Raw genomic sequence first — 16,273 nt, forward strand, 5'->3', positions numbered from 1 at the left:
AAAGAAGGAGAAAAGACAGCTGGTGAAAAACCTAGCAAGTCTGAAAAAGGTGACAAAAAGGAAGCACCTCAAGTGCCACTGCCTCAGGCTGAGCCAGACACATCTGCCTCCAGCAGTGCACCTCTGGCTAAGCAGGATGCTGCTCCGATGCCAGCAAGCCAGGAGAGCAGTCAAACCGAGACTGCAGCTAAAGCTCTGGTTCAGCCACCCACACCTCCAGTCCAGCAGCAGCTACCAGCTGCCCAGCCTGCTGCTCCACAGCTTCCCCCTGCAGTACAGCAGCAGCCGCCTGCTCAACCAGCAGCACAGCAGCAGCCACATGTTCAGCAGCCAGCTACTGCAGTGAAGGAAGAAAAGCAGACTGAGAAGGTAGTTAGCAAGGAGATTGTCGAGAAACCACGCTTAGAAACCAGACCAGTAAAAAGAGAGCCTGGCTTACCACCTAGGACATACTGGAAAGAGGCTAGGGATAGAGACTGGTTCCCAGATCAGGGATACAGAGGCAGAGGTCGTGGGGAGTATTATTCTAGAGGTCGTAGCTACAGGGGTTCTTACGGAGGACGTGGTCGGGGCAGTAGAGGCCATAACAGAGAGTACCCACACTACAGAGATCCTAAGCCTAGAGCAGACCATGTGCCTTCAGGGCCTGTTAGGCAAAGAGAAGAGAGTGAAACCCGTAGCGAGAGTTCTGACTTTGAAGTAATCCCGAAACGGCGACGACAGCATGGTTCAGAGACTGATTCTGACAGCGAAGTTCATGAAAGTGCAAGTGACACGCTGCTTTCAGACAAAGACAGTCTAATCAAAGGCAAGCACCCAAAAAGAGAAGAGAGAGCTGATGGCAAGAAGCCTCCAAAGCCCCTGTCGTTCAAACCCGAAAACAGCATCAGAGTAGAGAACAGATCCCTAGAAAAAACATACATAAGAGAAGATGAGAACAAACCCAAACCAGGATTTCTTCCTAAAGGAGAGCCTTCTAGACGAGGCAGAGGGGGAATGTATAGGCGTGGTGGCCGGGATCCTGGTGGGCGTCCTCCACGCCCATCTACAATAAGGAGACCAGCCTACAGAGACAATCAGTGGAACCCTAGGCAAACAGAGATCATTAAACCAGAAGATGGGGAGCCTCCAAGAAGAAATGAACATTATGGTCCTATACCAGTTGATAAAAGACCCCCAAAATTTGAGAGAAAGTTTGATCCAAATAGAGAGAGGCCACGAAGACAAAGGCCTGCTCGACCTCCAAGGCAAGATAAACCACCACGCTTTAGGCGCCTAAAAGAAAGAGAGGCTGCATCAAAGATAAATGAGGCAGGAACCAGCTCATCAACAAGTGCCACAGTTAGTAATGCAGTTAATGAGCCCTCCAACACTGCTCTGGATGTGTCAGGAAGTAAGACACCAGACTTGTCCAACCAGAATTCTTCAGACCAGGCAAATGAAGAATGGGAAACAGCCTCAGAAAGCAGTGACTTCAATGAGAGGCGGGAGAGGGATGAGAAGAAAACAGCAGATGCAGCAGCACAGGTGGCTGCAAAGGCAGGAGAAAATGCTGCAGCGCCAAAAAGGGAAATAGCCAAGAGAAGTTTCTCTAGTCAGCGGCCTGGAATAGACCGTCAAAACCGACGTGGCAACAATGGGCCAGCTAAACCGGGGAGGAACTTCTCAGGGCCTAGGAGTGAAAGGCGGAGTGGTCCTCCACCCAGAAGTGGAAAAAGAGGGTGAGTGAGAGGGTGCTTCTGTTAGGAAGCACATATGGTCTTAGTCTTCTCTTGTCCTCTTTGTGGTTTAAAATGATTAGTAGCTATTCTAGCTTTGTAGTAACTGGTAGAAAAGAGAATAAGACAAACACATGCACCTGTGGCTGTGTACTTTATATTTTTCCTGTTTGTATACAGAAAATTGGAATGCAGAGCTGAGAGCAGAGTATTCTTATATGATGGACAGTGTTTAAAAAAGCCTAATTAAATAAAAATTGCAGTGCTGTTTCTCAGTCGAGCTATGTTTCTCAAGATTTGGGTGCAAGGTTCATTTGAGCAGTTTTGCAGTGTGCATAGATTGCTGCATTGCATTTGGCTTCTCGTATGCTTAGATCAATCACCTAACACAGACGAGTGAGTTGAGAAATGCTTGCCATTGAGACAAACTAAGTTTTGTTTATATGCTAAAATTGATTGAAACTTGATAATGATCTAATGTTACTATTTCCCCACTGTTTTTTAGCCACAGTGCACAGTAGTTTGATAAGTGGGAGGCAGGACAAGACATTCCTTCATTGAACACTTACCCTGTACTCTTAAGATTCTTGTGCTGTAGGCTGCTGTATTCTAATTCAGGTTTTGCTTTGGCTTAAAAACTTATGACCAATGCTCAAACTTCTGGGTTAAAACTATTAAGTTTCTTTGGCTAGTCATTTAAAGGTGATGTTGAAGCAAAAGTTGGGTATTCCAGGTTCCACAGTAAAGTCAGAATGCTGCAGATCTGATTCTTACGGCTTCAAGATAGCTTTAGCAAGTGAGCTTGTGGAACAAGTATATTGTACTTTGGATTTATTTGCTCACATTGCATACTGTAAGCCTCTGTTTTGGTTTTTTCCACAGAGGGCTTTACAGGAGTTCTGAACTGTATACTTGATGAGCTTTGGTGTCTCTACACAGATCAAGCTAGAGTTGACCTTAAAATTATGCTTTTCTTTTTCCCCTTTGTGATTCCTTTCAGCAGCAGGGCATTTGATATGTCCCCAAAACAGCTTTTGTCTGCTCATTGAAGAGCTGAAAGTAAAACTCTGGAGCCTACTAAAAAGTTGCACAGTAGACACTTGTAGCTCTATAATATGATCTGCATTAGATTGTTAGCTCCTTCCTGAGTGTTCTCTGTGGCTGGTCACTAATTTTCTCAAATTTCTTCTAATACAGGCCACTTGAAGAGCAGACAGCAACTGTGCCTGGTGTCGATCCCACCAACAGCAACTCTTTACATCAGGAGGATGGAGGTGTTACTGCTGCAGGACAAAAGAGCACCAAGGATGCAAGTGGCAAAAAGAGAGAAGAACCTAAGGCTGGTCCAAAGAAGCCTAAGGAAAAAGTGGATGCCTTGTCTCAATTTGATCTTAATAATTACGCAAGTATGTATTGATAATATGCTAACAAGAATTTGTAATCCTACTAGCTTTGCTGTATATAAGCTAGATGTTTGAAAACCTACAAAAGAGGAAAGGTGATTTTTTTTTAAACACCAGAATAATTATGTACTTGAGTATTGCTACCTTTGTCATATCTAATTAACAACATGTGGGCCTATAAAAGGTGGCAAATCACATTGTGTGGTTTTATATATAGATAAGAACAATTTTGTTCTATCATCTAATCTTAACTCTGTCAATCATACAATTTTCCACTACACACTAATAATTTGCTTAACCTTCATAAGCAAAGGCAGTGGATATCACTTACAAGCTTACAGCTAATATTTGGGAAGGCTGTTCATTATGTTTCAGTTCTTATTTCCTGGAGAGTCTGGTACAGGAACCTCCAATATTTCAGTTCTTAAAGATTAACTCCTTGTCTTCAAACTCAACAGCAAAGCACTTGGCAAGCAGAAGGTTACTTTTAATCAGAGCCACCAGCTGTGTTTGTGGGGAAATTGCTTCCACCCTAAAGCAGATTTTGGCTTGGTGTGCTGCATCTGAAGCTGTTAAAACAGCAGCATCTATACCTTTCCTTTTTCTATAGGTGTTGTGATCATTGATGATCACCCTGAAGTGACAGTAGTTGAAGACTCCCAATCTAACTTGAATGATGATGGTTTCACAGAAGTGGTGTCTAAGAAGCAGCAAAAACGCTTGCAAGATGAAGAGCGCCGAAAGAAGGAAGAACAAACAGTGCAGGTACAAGACCAGCATTTATAGTGGGAAAGAGCTCCTTGCAGTACTGGGAATATTCTGAAGTGTGCAGAATCCTCCTTCCAAAGAAAAGCTATGTTTTTACCTTATAAATGTAACTAGATAGCTATTCTAGTATTAAGTTGATCAGAATTAGTAAATGAAATTAATTTTCCCTTAGTCATTTTAGGATTCTGTTCTTCCTGATCGGGCACTGTCAGGCAGGCAGAACTGGCAAACTGAAAACACCATTTTTCTTACTGTGATAAAGATTTAAACTAGTGCTTGTATATCAGTTGATTCCAAGAGGAAAATGGATGAGAAATCATTGTTCCTGTCATTAAATACCCTTTAAAAAATGAATTACTTTAAGGCAGCGTTAATCAGTTTGCTTTTTGCTGCTACGCAATGTACAACTGGTTGTCCATACAGACTGTCAGCTTTAAGAATAAAATTCGACTTCTGCTTGCTGCAGGTTTGGACCAAAAAAGGATCAAGCGAAAAAGGCCGAGGTCAGAATTCCAAGCTCCCACCCAGATTTGCCAAAAAGCAGCAGCAACAGGCAGCAGCTGCAGCTGCGCAGCAGGCACAAGCTCAGGCACAAGCTCAGGTGCAGCCTCCGTGTACAACACAGACTCCAGGTCAGCCGCAGGCTTCTGTTCAGCCGCCAAACCAGGCTGCAGGAGGGACAGCCAGCACAGAATACACAGTGTCAGGCAAAGTTCTGCAGAACACCCAGGCTCACAATGGTCTAGGAACTGAATTATGGGAAAACAAGGTGCCTCCTACAGCAGTTCTAAATGACATCTCCAAAAAATGTAAGTGGTGTCAAGGGTTTGGGGTGGGGGGCGAGCATTGTAGTTAGAGAATGCTGATTGCCAGCTCTCCCTGTAAATGTCTAATTTCCATCTGCAAATGTATTTTGCACAGGGAATAGAGGGCAGCATTCCCAAGTGCAATGTTGTAACCTATAAATATCTCAGAAAAAAAGATTTTTGCAGTCTATTACTCAGTATTGTATGTTTTTGTCTTGTTCTTCATTCGCTAGGAATGAGCAGGTGTCACTCCCTTCAGGAATTTGTGTTTTGTCAGGGTTGGTTGTGCTTCCAAACATGATGATTGCCCCACTTGAAAGCAGCTAAATAGGTAGCATATTGCTAATTCCTGAATAGGTTAACAGTTTCTTAACCAAAGCTTATTTAATCAAGATGTCTGTAATTCTCAGTCAATTGATAACTTCAGTCAAATACATTCAACAACATTGGGGGGTGGTTAACTCTCTGTTCTTAATTGTCAGTGGGACCCATTAGCCCACCTCAGCCACCTTCGGTCAGTGCCTGGAACAAGCCTTTGACATCTTTTGGTTCAGCTACATCTCCAGAGGTAAGAATGAAGAGGAGTAGCTGTGTGTGAAGCCTACCCAAATTGTATCTCTTTGGGATATCCATTTATTCAGATGTGCACATACTTAAACCAGTATGTGTAGTACAGAAGCACAGGATACAGGCTAGTGCTTTTATGATTGCAGCATGGAAAAACTGTTCTCTTGAAATTTCAGCTGTTCACATATTCTATTTGATAGCTGTTACTCAGTGCGGTTTTTAAGTAAAAAATACGGCATAATTTGTGTGCAAACACTTGGTGCAATTCAGTAATGTAGACAGAAACAGGATGTCTCCAAGGAAGTAAATGGTTTTCTGTGTCCCTTCTTAAGTCAGAGATATAAAAAGCAGTAGATGCTTTCGAACTATATTAGCTCTACTTATCCCATGTAACTTGCATAGGCCTAAATTTTATGTTTAAAGTCCTGTGGTTTGGTTTTCTTGGGCTTTTCTGGTCTTGACTTTATTGTTTTAAACTGTAAGAACATGATGTAACTCTCTTAGGAGAGCATTTTAACTGCATAAGGAGATCTGGAAATATTTTTTTAATTTCTTACTGTTCTTGAATGTTAATTTTTGAACTTTCAGGAGAATATTACAAACCTGAATCTGGACATTTTGATATTGCACTTGTCCCTCTCTTCCCATTCTCTACTGGTTCATCATCTTGATCATGTTTGCATATTTCTTCACTGCTGGTTTTTTGCTTACTCTTGAGCTTGTATGAACAGTAGGAACTTGAGCAGGAGGAAGTGTACATTCACATATTGTTTACTCTTGCAAATCTGTTGCAGTCACAAGTAATGCTTTTGCTGGCAGAAGGTAAAAGTACCCTTCTAGTGGTTTTCAGCTGAGCATATTTTGTGCTCTTTTCTGGACCAGTGGTGTTGTACTGATCTAGAAATCTTTTGAAATGTGTTTAAATGTTTGCCTTTTTAACTAGGGGACAAAGCCTGGGCAAGAAGGTGGAGTTGATCTTGGTATAGAAACCATTCAGTTTGGAGCCCCAGCTTCCAGTGGCAGTGACAATGAAGTTGGTCCTGTACTTTCCGAGAAGTCCACTGACAAGCTACCAGAACCAAAAGAGCAAAGACAGAAACAGCCTCGGGCTGGACCCATCAAAGCACAAAAGGTAAAAGGTCGTATCTTCAGTACAAACTTGTAAACTTAAAGGAGTTCAGCTGAAAAGAGGTTACAAATAATGGAATACTCATTCAGTTAGGACTAGACCTATAAAAATTGCATTCCCCTTTTATATTTCCTAAAACAATCAACAAGTTGGTTCTTGGAGAGAAGATGGGGAATTCAATTCAAGAAGCAAGTGTAAGTAAACAGCATCCTAGCCCAGCAGAGTTTGTCCATTGTTTGGAGCAAGGGATGTGGCTAGAGCAGGGATGGGTTTATGGATTTGCAATAGCTTTGCTGGGAGACTATGGATGTGGTAGAGTGGTTTGGTTTTGTTTTCTTATTCAGGGTTTTTAGTTTTCTCTTGAGCATACTTCACTCGGGCTTTGGGAGCTGTTTTGAAGCAGGCATTCTGTTTCTGCCCTGGCTGTGTATCCAGTTTCAGCAGTTCTTCCTGCCACCATGCCTGCCTTGCCCCCCTCTAAATGGTGCCCTGCTTAGTTTTGTGGCCAGATCGCAAAGATGAGTAATACATCAAGTTGCAGGAAAATAAGTGTTTTGAGGAAAGCGAGGAATGTTAGAGCCACTGATTTGAAGTCTCAAATTCAAATGCACAGATGTCTGGATAATTAATTTTTTTGCAACTAATCTAGGAAGACTGGATAGGTAATCAAACTTATCTCAATTTTAAAAAAAAGTTTATCACTTGCTCTTCAGAGATTCAGGGGCTCTGCTCAGTCATCATCATGTATTTCCATTCTTACCACTCATAAGGAGTAATACTTTCTCCTCCTCTTGCTTAGAATACAGTTAGTGATCTTTTACATTAATGAAACGTACTTTCCTCTTATTTCTACCTCCAACACATACCTCTCTGTGCATCACTAGCATTCAGCACCAGCTTCTTACTCCCAGAAAGAGATGCTTATAGCAGATAAAGTTGGCTGGTGACTTACAGAACCAGCTGCTTCAGTCCCTTTTGATGTCTAAGATTTGGCAGTGGTCCTGATGTAATTAAAGCCCTTTTGTCTTTCTAGAAGATTGGTTTTTCCTTTGTTTGTGTTGGTTGTATTTGGGTTTGGGGTTTTTGTTGGTTTTTTTCAAAAAAAAAAAAAAAAAAAAAGTGTGAAATCTGAAACTACAGTCACATGTAGAATGAATTTAACTTCTGCTACATGGGGCACTCAGTGGGTATGCTGCAGTTCATGGGTTTTATTGCAAAATATAAAGCCCATACAGCAGAGAAATAAGCAATAGTTAATACTGCTGGTGAACTGTAGTAACCCAACACATTCAAAACCCGTATCTCGGATATGCTAGAAGCATGCCTGAAACTGCCCCCACAAAATCACTTAAAGATGCTGAACTCCAAATTTAAATAGATAGTCTACTTTACACTGTGTAGAAAGTTCCTTTTTTTTTTCTGCTTGGTTATAGCTATCAAGACTCCTGTAGATATTGTTGAAAGACAAATGTGTGACTAAATGGTAAATTCATTAGAGATAAACATTTTTGTGTGCTTTTCTGAATGAGAGGGCTGTAAGCCTTTAAGTGTCTTGACACAAGCGCCCCAACAAACAAACAATTCCTACACACCCACCACCCCCATGGTGATACTGTTTGCTATGAAGCCTGAGTACAAACTTATATTCAGGATTGGAGGTTAGTATTGTTGAAGTAATATAGGCAATGTAAGAGGACCATACTTGAAACAAAGGATTTTACCTTTCCACGTGTGACCTTAAAGTGTCTGGAAGAATTTCTGCCTCTGTAAACTGCTAGAGCAAAAAGGTATTTGGGGTGAGGTGGGTCTGATGTTTCTGATAGCTGCATTGCAGAGCTCAGGTATCTGCTTTTACTGTTGTTTTCTTCCTTTCCTCTGAAAGCTAGTGTCTGCTGGCCTCCTGAGGGTACCAAATATCTTTGGGAAACTCCACCCTCCCCAAAGGCATTGTATTGTAAAGAGTCTTCATCTACTCCCAAAACAGCTGGTTTGTATTTATAGAGACAATACCAGCAGCTTCTGTCTTTCCACTATGAAAGCTTAAGGAATATGATTTTAAAGACTGCCTTTAAGGAACTTTTGTGCTGCTCTGTAGTGAAACGGGATGAGTAGTCTCAGCCAGAAAGCATATGGCTATTTAAACAGCAGCACATTCAGGTTCCCTGAGGCCCTTCATTCTGCTTTAATTCAACTGCACAAAAAGGAACTACTGAATTGCGGGAGTTATTCCAGCCATGGTGTCTGCAATATAAGGCAACACTTGCACTTAGGTGTGTTTATTTTTTCTGCATATCCCCTTAGTGCTCAATTCCTAGGGAAAAATGCTGCCAACATCCATACATCAAGATATCTTCAAATGAAAGTAGAGTTTTCTGTTCTAGTTTCCTGGGGCCCTGTAAAATCCTGATTCCCTGAAAATTAAAATATGTATATATATAAAGTCTTGTGGCTTCTATACTTTTTGTGCTTTTCTTGTAAGGAGAGTCAAACTGGCTTTCTTCTGTAGGTTTTAACTATATCTTATTTTACTTGAACTGTACCACTTCACACAAAACATTCCTAATGTTCAAAACCAATGCATTTCATGTACGTATTGTTAACTTAGTCTCAAATGATTTAGCTGTTAGAAAATGCTTACCCTTCAGGAAAGCTTTGTTAGATTTAAACAAAATTATTTTAAGCATGTTAGAGTATTCTTGTGTGATAGGACATGGGGGGGAAGACATAACTGACAAGTTAACGCTAACTTAGCTTCCAGACTTGAGTCCAGTAGAAAACAAAGAGTATAAACCTGGTCCTATTGGGAAAGAGCGTTCTTTAAAGAACAGGAAGGTGAAGGATGCCCAGCAGGGAGAGCCTGAGGGACAGGAGAAGCCATCTCCCACCTCTGTCAGAAGTCCAGAACCTGTCACTACAAAGGAAACCAAAGCAGCAAGTGAACTGAGCACGGAAATAGGAACGATGATATCTGTGTCTGCTCCAGAGTTTGGAACAAACACAAAGGTAAGAAAAATACTGACAAATTACCAAGCACTACATGTAAAATATGATTATCAATGATGTAATTGACACTTGGTTGCCTGCTGGTGGTAGTTAGCTGGACAGCAGAGCCCACTGAATAGCAGATATGAAACATATTGGTACTGCTTGAATTAAACACTTCTCCTGAAGGGGTATGGAGACATGATGTTTGTCATACCCCTGTACAGAGATCAGCTTGGAAGGTTTTAAACTTTTTTGCTGCCTTATGAATGTGAAAAGTCTGTCCTGAGCCTTGCTGTGGAGAGCGGCGCTGGACCCTGATATAGGCAGATTCTGTAAACTCAGATATATGTGATATATGTGAGATGAGTGCTTGACTTTGAGCAGAGAACTGGAGTGAAGTAATGTGTGCGATAGTTGGTTGAGTGCATAGATGACCTGAAACTGTGAATTAGGTGCTGTTCCGTGGAAAAAGAAATCTCTAAACTAAGGAACATGCGAAAACATTGGGTAAGGCTCGTTCAGGTCACCCTAAAGGGCCTGTATATCCTCTCTTGTTGGCTTGTATATTGTCAAGGTATACCTTGCAAAAACTCCTTCAGGATGTTGAGGACTCATCATAGTTGTTTGCGTGGAACTCCCCTGACTTCTCTGACTGCTCAACAGTGAGATGGTGACTTGCTGTTGGGATTCATTGTTCTACAGCTCAGTTCTTAGCTGTGGTGCATCAATAGCACTGGCTGAAAAACATCCACACACCGAGGTGCTTTCCTTTTTGCCTAAGGACATCTGTGGGGACTGCCCTTGCTGTGGCAGCATTGTGTCTTGAGTAAGAACTATCATTGTCATCTCTCTAATGTAAAGAAACCATGCTATTTGAGTAGCTACTAGTTAATAGCTACGCCTGCTTTGGTGAAGGGAAAATGCTTGTTATATGTTTTTGTAAAGCAGTTTTGTGAGTTAAATTTGTTGCATACCGTCTCAATCTTCCTTTTCCTAGTCGTAAGCAGAAATTTTCTCATGCTATTTAGGAAAACTGATCCTCTGCAAAAGTGACATTAATAGTTGAGGAATCTGAAATGCAGATCACTCACAAGTTATCTTTGTCACCCACAGTTGGAGGAGCAGGGGGGGAGACAATTCTGACAGTTTTTTGCCAAGGTGTCGTGCAAGCACAAGATGCTATCTCATTGAAGTCTTGTTACAGAGCAAGCGTTAAGGAGGATATTTGCGTCTGACGTGGTAGCTGCAAACTTGATTTTTTGAGTGGAATGGCAAATACATAGAAAATTCAGTGCTGGGATTTCTCGTCCTTCCTGGCAGTTTCCATCTTGTAAGCAGATATGATCGGTTTATGTTGATTCCAGAAATGGATAAAGTGCCCCCCTTGTATGTAGAATCAGAAGCATAGAGCTGTAAACACCAGCTTTCTCAAGTATTTGGTAAGAAGGCTGTTTGTATGTGTTATGTGCTTTCTCACTGTGTGTCAAGCTCTTGTGACCAGAGCTTAAGAGGAGACACTTCTTGTAAGCCACCTACAGAATAGGAAACATGTCTTTGTTGATTACTCCAGGCTAACTCGATGTTGAGTAGCTCTATGAAAATCAGCATAATTTCCTCTCTGTATTTTTAAAGTATGAGACCTTCAAAAGGGAAGTCTGGATTTTGTGCCTTTCTGGCCTTAGTTAAATGTGGGTTGCCAAGGTTCTTTGAACTACTGCAGTATTGAAGTGCCAAGCTTCTGTCTTCTGGAGAGAAGACCAGAGTGAAAGGAAACCTTCCAGTTTGTGCTGGATATGAAAGTTCCCAATAACTTTCTCCTTAAGCAGTTGCTAATAGAAGCATTTAATAATAGGCCTAAATATTCCTGTCTCAGCAGTTCCAGGTTTGCTTCTGAATTCCGTTGCCGTGAGTAGTTCCCAGGGTGTCAGTAAGTTTTTTAGGAAAGGGGTTGTCATGTTTTATATTTAATTCTATGGAGGTCGAGCAAACAACTTCTAGATCTATGGGAGAAGATACGCTTCATCTAGACTGTGCAAGAATAAACTGGTCCTGCTGCTTTTTAAAGTGACTTTTAAAATGACTTCAAATACTGCTCTGTCCCTGGAGTTCCCATACCGATTTGTATTGCAACTGCTTTCTCTTGTCTTTGTACTCTTGCTCATTAGTGAGGGAAGAAGTGATGTCATCTTTAATCTGTCATTTAAATGCCAGGTGTTGAAGTTTTAGCAAACCTAAATGATTTATCTTTTGATACTCTTTAATATCCTTCTCAGAGGCTACTGCTCAGCTTCCAGAAGGGCAGATTTTCTTTAGTGTATTTAGTGATTTAAGTGTCTGTAAAAGTCAAGCCAGCTGCCCTTCTTCAGAAGCAGAAGCTTTGTAAGAGTACCCCATTCATCCCAAAACAAACCTCGTAAGAGTATGTGCATTTAATCATACAAGACTGGTTTACCTTAGAAACTGCATAAATGTAAACCAACTCATACTGGTGAGATGTTTAAATTCAGAATATAAGCATAATGCTCTGAAGCAATTGCAGCTGTTTCTCTTGGGTTTTGCAGTCTTTTTGGAGTGAAGGCAATCTGATGATGTAAATCGCTAAATCGGGTAAGACACCTTACCCCTTGCCTTTCCCCACCCTACCATGTCTGAAGTTCTGAAGCTTTCAAATCACAGGAACTATCAGTACCTGGTTGTGGACATGGCAATGAAATGTTTGCACAGGTAGTTGATAACAGCTTTGTGGTTCAGAGATGATGCCTGAAAGGACACAGGCTTTACTGGAGAGTAAATATTCAGTATCTGACGAGTGCTGTGGTTTGATTTACGTAGATCAGGAACAAATCAAATAGCTAAGTAATCCCATGTAGTACCCCGATCCTTTATAGCAAGGTCAGCTTTGATGTCTGCCTTGTCCTTTTATTCATAAAGTCACTTCAGATTTTGTGATCTCTTCTTTTTGGACAAAGTCGGCAGTGATAAAAAGTTTGCCTGTTCTTTTTCTTCAGCTATAAATAACCTGTACATAACTCCAAATAAGCAAGTGCAGCTTTTTGCTCTTGCTGTTATTACTGTTACTAGTTTATAATTAAGTAATCAGTTGGTTTCTTCAAGAGAACAGTTGTACAGTAGAATTGCTTTAATTGAATTACAAAGGCTTATGGTGATAAACTATATCTAACAGAGATTCCTAGGCTTCCTGTACCAGTAAATGAAGGAAGGTGGTTAACCTGCAGTTTATGGAGTGCTGTTCTCATGGCTAAAGTATTGTCTTACTGCATGTTCAGCGTGTAACTCATCCTTGTAGGATGGTTCAGCATTGCACATATGCTTCTAAGGGCACCAGAGTAGATAATGGTGGTTTGTTTTTAGTGAAAAAGCATTTTTGTGCTGTAAGTTTTGAAAGTGAGAAAGCTAGCAATAGTCTAGATTTCTTTTGTAAGGCATTTTAGTGCTGAGACCCTGTAAAATTGTATCCAAACCTTGAAGGAGTTTTAATAATGTTATATTAAAATCATCATCTTATGCAGTAAAGCATCTTAAAAAACCCAAGAAGCCAGTTAATTACTTCATGAGAAGGACCTTGTGATTAAAGCAGCCTCATGTACTTTCCTTGTTCTACCCAAATTAAGGTTGCCTGCTAGAATTAAATATAAATGTGCAACTTGCAGTTTGGTAGTTCGGATTGTGGGAAACATTGTATATCTCATATTTCACCAGTTTAGCAAGTAAAGGAAATAACTAAATGGAGAAAATTTTTCTCTGTTTCCTTTCTAAATACAAAAATAAGTCAGTGTGCACATTGCAACCTCTCTCACTCCATTATGCTTTAGCTTGTTGTCCTAGTCTTTTACCAAAGTGAGCTCATCCTTTTAAGGAAGGTTTTTTGTTATTTGTCAATTAGTATCTCGAGGCTTTAATTGCTCTTTTAGGAGACATTGCCTCAGGCTTGAGGAGTAAATTGAGTGTGCGCTTTTTTAATAGTTTATCATCATACTGGTTGGATGCAATTAAACAAGCATTATGTGATTTGTGCCTTCAAAATCACTATGCGTTGGCAAGTCCAGGCACTCTTCAACAGTCCTGCTGCTAATTTGTCCTTCAGTTCCTTCTTAGTGGTTGGTTCTGTAGAAATGATAGAGCCTTTTCTGGGCTTCAGACATGTAAAACTTTGGAGTTTGCAGTGCTTGATAGAGAGTGGATCTTGGCTAATTCAGGGTCACACTGCTTATCTAACAAAGTCTGTGGGTCAGGTTTTGAGAACAACTGTTTGTCCAGCATATGCTCAGTAGATATCCAGTGACAAGAATTAAAAAACAGTGCTCAACATGTCTTCACAGAAGTATCAGTGCCTTTTTTGTTCATTCTTAGGCCTTTCTCTAGAGAGCTGGCAGTGTTATCAATGAGACACTTTAATTGGGCAATTTATACCTACAATTGCAATAGTTACTGGCTACAGCTAGGTCCGTGAAAGTGGACCTTGTTCATTGAGCATGTTAAGGTCCACTTAACTGTGACAAATAAGCTTCAAGGAAGGCCTCTGGGTAGACTGGAAACTTCAGCCCTTTTCTTCCTTGAAATAGCTGCCCAGTGCAGAAATCAGGAGGTAGACTTCACCATCCAGAGAAACTGAGTCTTGTGACTTTGAGACAGGACTTAAAAGAAAGAAAACTGTTTTGCCAGTTGCAGCCATCCCTATGTGTTCTTTTTAATCTGGAGTGACTTACTTGTCATAGGTTTACCCAAGAAATTTCTGTATTTAAAGCTACAGAAAGCTTCCAGCTAATATATTTTACTTTTTAAATAAGCTAAAAGTGCACATAGGTGGCTAAAGCATCTTGAGTGACAAACGATGTTACGTCACTACAGTTCAGTATGTTTAGTGCCCAGGCAGTACATCGCTGTATATCCTTGCTTTACAGACTGTATTTTAAGTTGTCCAGATGTACGTTGTGAGGTCATGAGGCAAACTGTAATCTCCCACAAATTATTCTGACCTCTGTAGCAATTCAGCAGCAAGGATTGTGAGGTCATGAGGCAAACTGTAATCTCCCACAAATTCTTCTGACCTCTGTAGCAATTCAGCAGCAAGGATTGCTGGACATGTCTTCTAAGAAAAAAAACTGGTGTGAAATTCTAATCTTCTGTTGCTTGGTGAACTCCTCCTGTAGAAAGGCTGACATCTGTCCAAGAAACTTAAAATCTAATTTAGATAAGGGAGATATTTTAATGGAATTATTTTTCTTCACAGGAGTCTGTAACAGACTACACTACCCCTTCTTCTCATCCTAACACAGTGGCTACTAGCAGTACAAAAATGGAGGAGACTTTGGTGACGAACGTAAGTCCATTGCAGTGATCGTCTTGACTTTGAAGACAAGAAAATATTTTCACTCTTCCTTAAAGCACAAAATACTGCCTTCAATAAACAAGTCACTAGGGCTTCTTTCATGTTAACTAGTTGTGCATTGTCCAATAATCTTACTCTGAAGGACAGTTGGTTTGATTAGTATCTGTTCTGGAATTCTTCATGTATTTTCTTGTCTTTGGAACAACCACAGTGAGCTAAAGAGCACAGAAAGTGGAGAAGATGTTTCTAGGGACAATTTTAAAAAAGCAAGGATAGGCATAAGGAGAGAGCGTGCTTTCAGCAGCAGCTGGAACTCGAACCTGGTACCAGTAGCAAAGCTGTGTAGTTGAGCTTGAAGAAAGCCTTCTACAAACAAAGCCATTTTGAACTGTAGCCTGAAATCATAACAGCTGTGTGTGAAGGGAGCAGCTTAATGGTTTCTGAAAGCAGCAGCAGGCTTTCAGTTGTTATGGACACGAGATGTTTGCAGTCCTCCTAAAGCCAGTGATCCTGACCGTGTGAGCATGGTGTAGCGATTGAGAGGACCAGCTGGTTTGACTTGTAGTGAAATCAAGTTTGTCTTGAGTGTGCTGGGATGTCAGGTTGGGAATTTGGATCTTGTGATTTTTGTTGTTTGAGTAGCAGAAATAGAGTTAGCTCAGAGTTGGGTCACTTGTTGATTGCAGGAGGAAAGAATCACACAGTAGGATCTCATGTTTTTATGAAGAGGTCTTGTGAATACTTTTCAGCTTACTGCAGCATCCTTTAATGCAGTTTTGAAGCAATACTGCTTGAACTTACTTTTCTGCTGGATTTTCAGGTGGTGGTGTGGTTTGTGCCTTTGGTGGGTAGTGTGGAAGACTGAATTCTTTTGTGTTGATGATGTTAGTGTATGCTCCCCTGTGGTGTGTTGTGAGTTGGATTCGCAACACAGGAAATGGGGGCTCCTGGCCACAAAGGATCTGTGCTATCACCTGCCTCAAAGCTTCAGTATCTTTCTTTTGGATTAGCCTTATCTCATCCAGTGGAAGCCCATTAACTGTGCTCTGAATGGAGAAAGAAATGGTCAGAAGTAATAAACTGGCCACTGCAGTATTTTTGACACATTTCGTTTAAAACTTCTAGGAAATCCATCAGTGTTTTCTTAGGCAAAGATAGCAATAGCATTATGTCAAGTTTATTTCCTTAAGTTTCACATCTTTCATCTTTTGAAAGAGAAGATAACTGAATTCAGTTATTGGATGGCAAATCTGGTTTGGTTTGTTTCATGGTCCTGTGACTTTGGAGGTTTATAGCTTCCTCTCTTCAGAAACTGCATCTCAGAACTCAAGGTCACAAAGCCCCATGTACTGTATTGGTACAAAAGGAACTAAACTTGGCTTGGGAAGAGTTTTTGCCTATCAGTAAACTGAAATGGTACTTTAAAGTAAATCCCAAAACAGAAAATTGGTATTTGTTTATGCAGAACACACGGACACTTTAGAACCTTAGTCTTCAGTCTCTTAAAGAGAGATGAGAAGCATCTCTGCACCTGCTGAATGGCCTTT

At 40.8% G+C, this 16,273-nt stretch overlaps 1 protein-coding gene across 1 annotated transcript in view; it reads left to right on the forward strand.

Moving 5' to 3' along the window:
• PRRC2C (proline rich coiled-coil 2C) overlaps positions 1–16,273 on the forward strand; it is a 65,324-nt gene that overhangs the window by 26,961 nt on the left and 22,090 nt on the right. The window contains 8 exon segments of the mRNA XM_035900800.1: positions 1–1,721; positions 2,916–3,124; positions 3,732–3,886; positions 4,356–4,698; positions 5,178–5,263; positions 6,206–6,394; positions 9,143–9,394; positions 14,628–14,717. The exon segment at positions 1–1,721 is cut by the window's left edge and continues 45 nt beyond it. Coding sequence (XP_035756693.1) covers positions 1–1,721; positions 2,916–3,124; positions 3,732–3,886; positions 4,356–4,698; positions 5,178–5,263; positions 6,206–6,394; positions 9,143–9,394; positions 14,628–14,717 — 3,045 coding nt within the window.

The sequence above is a fragment of the Egretta garzetta genome, unplaced genomic scaffold (assembly GCF_000687185.1).
Source record: "Egretta garzetta isolate BGI_Z169 unplaced genomic scaffold, ASM68718v1 scaffold598, whole genome shotgun sequence".
Lineage (NCBI taxonomy): Eukaryota > Metazoa > Chordata > Aves > Pelecaniformes > Ardeidae > Egretta > Egretta garzetta.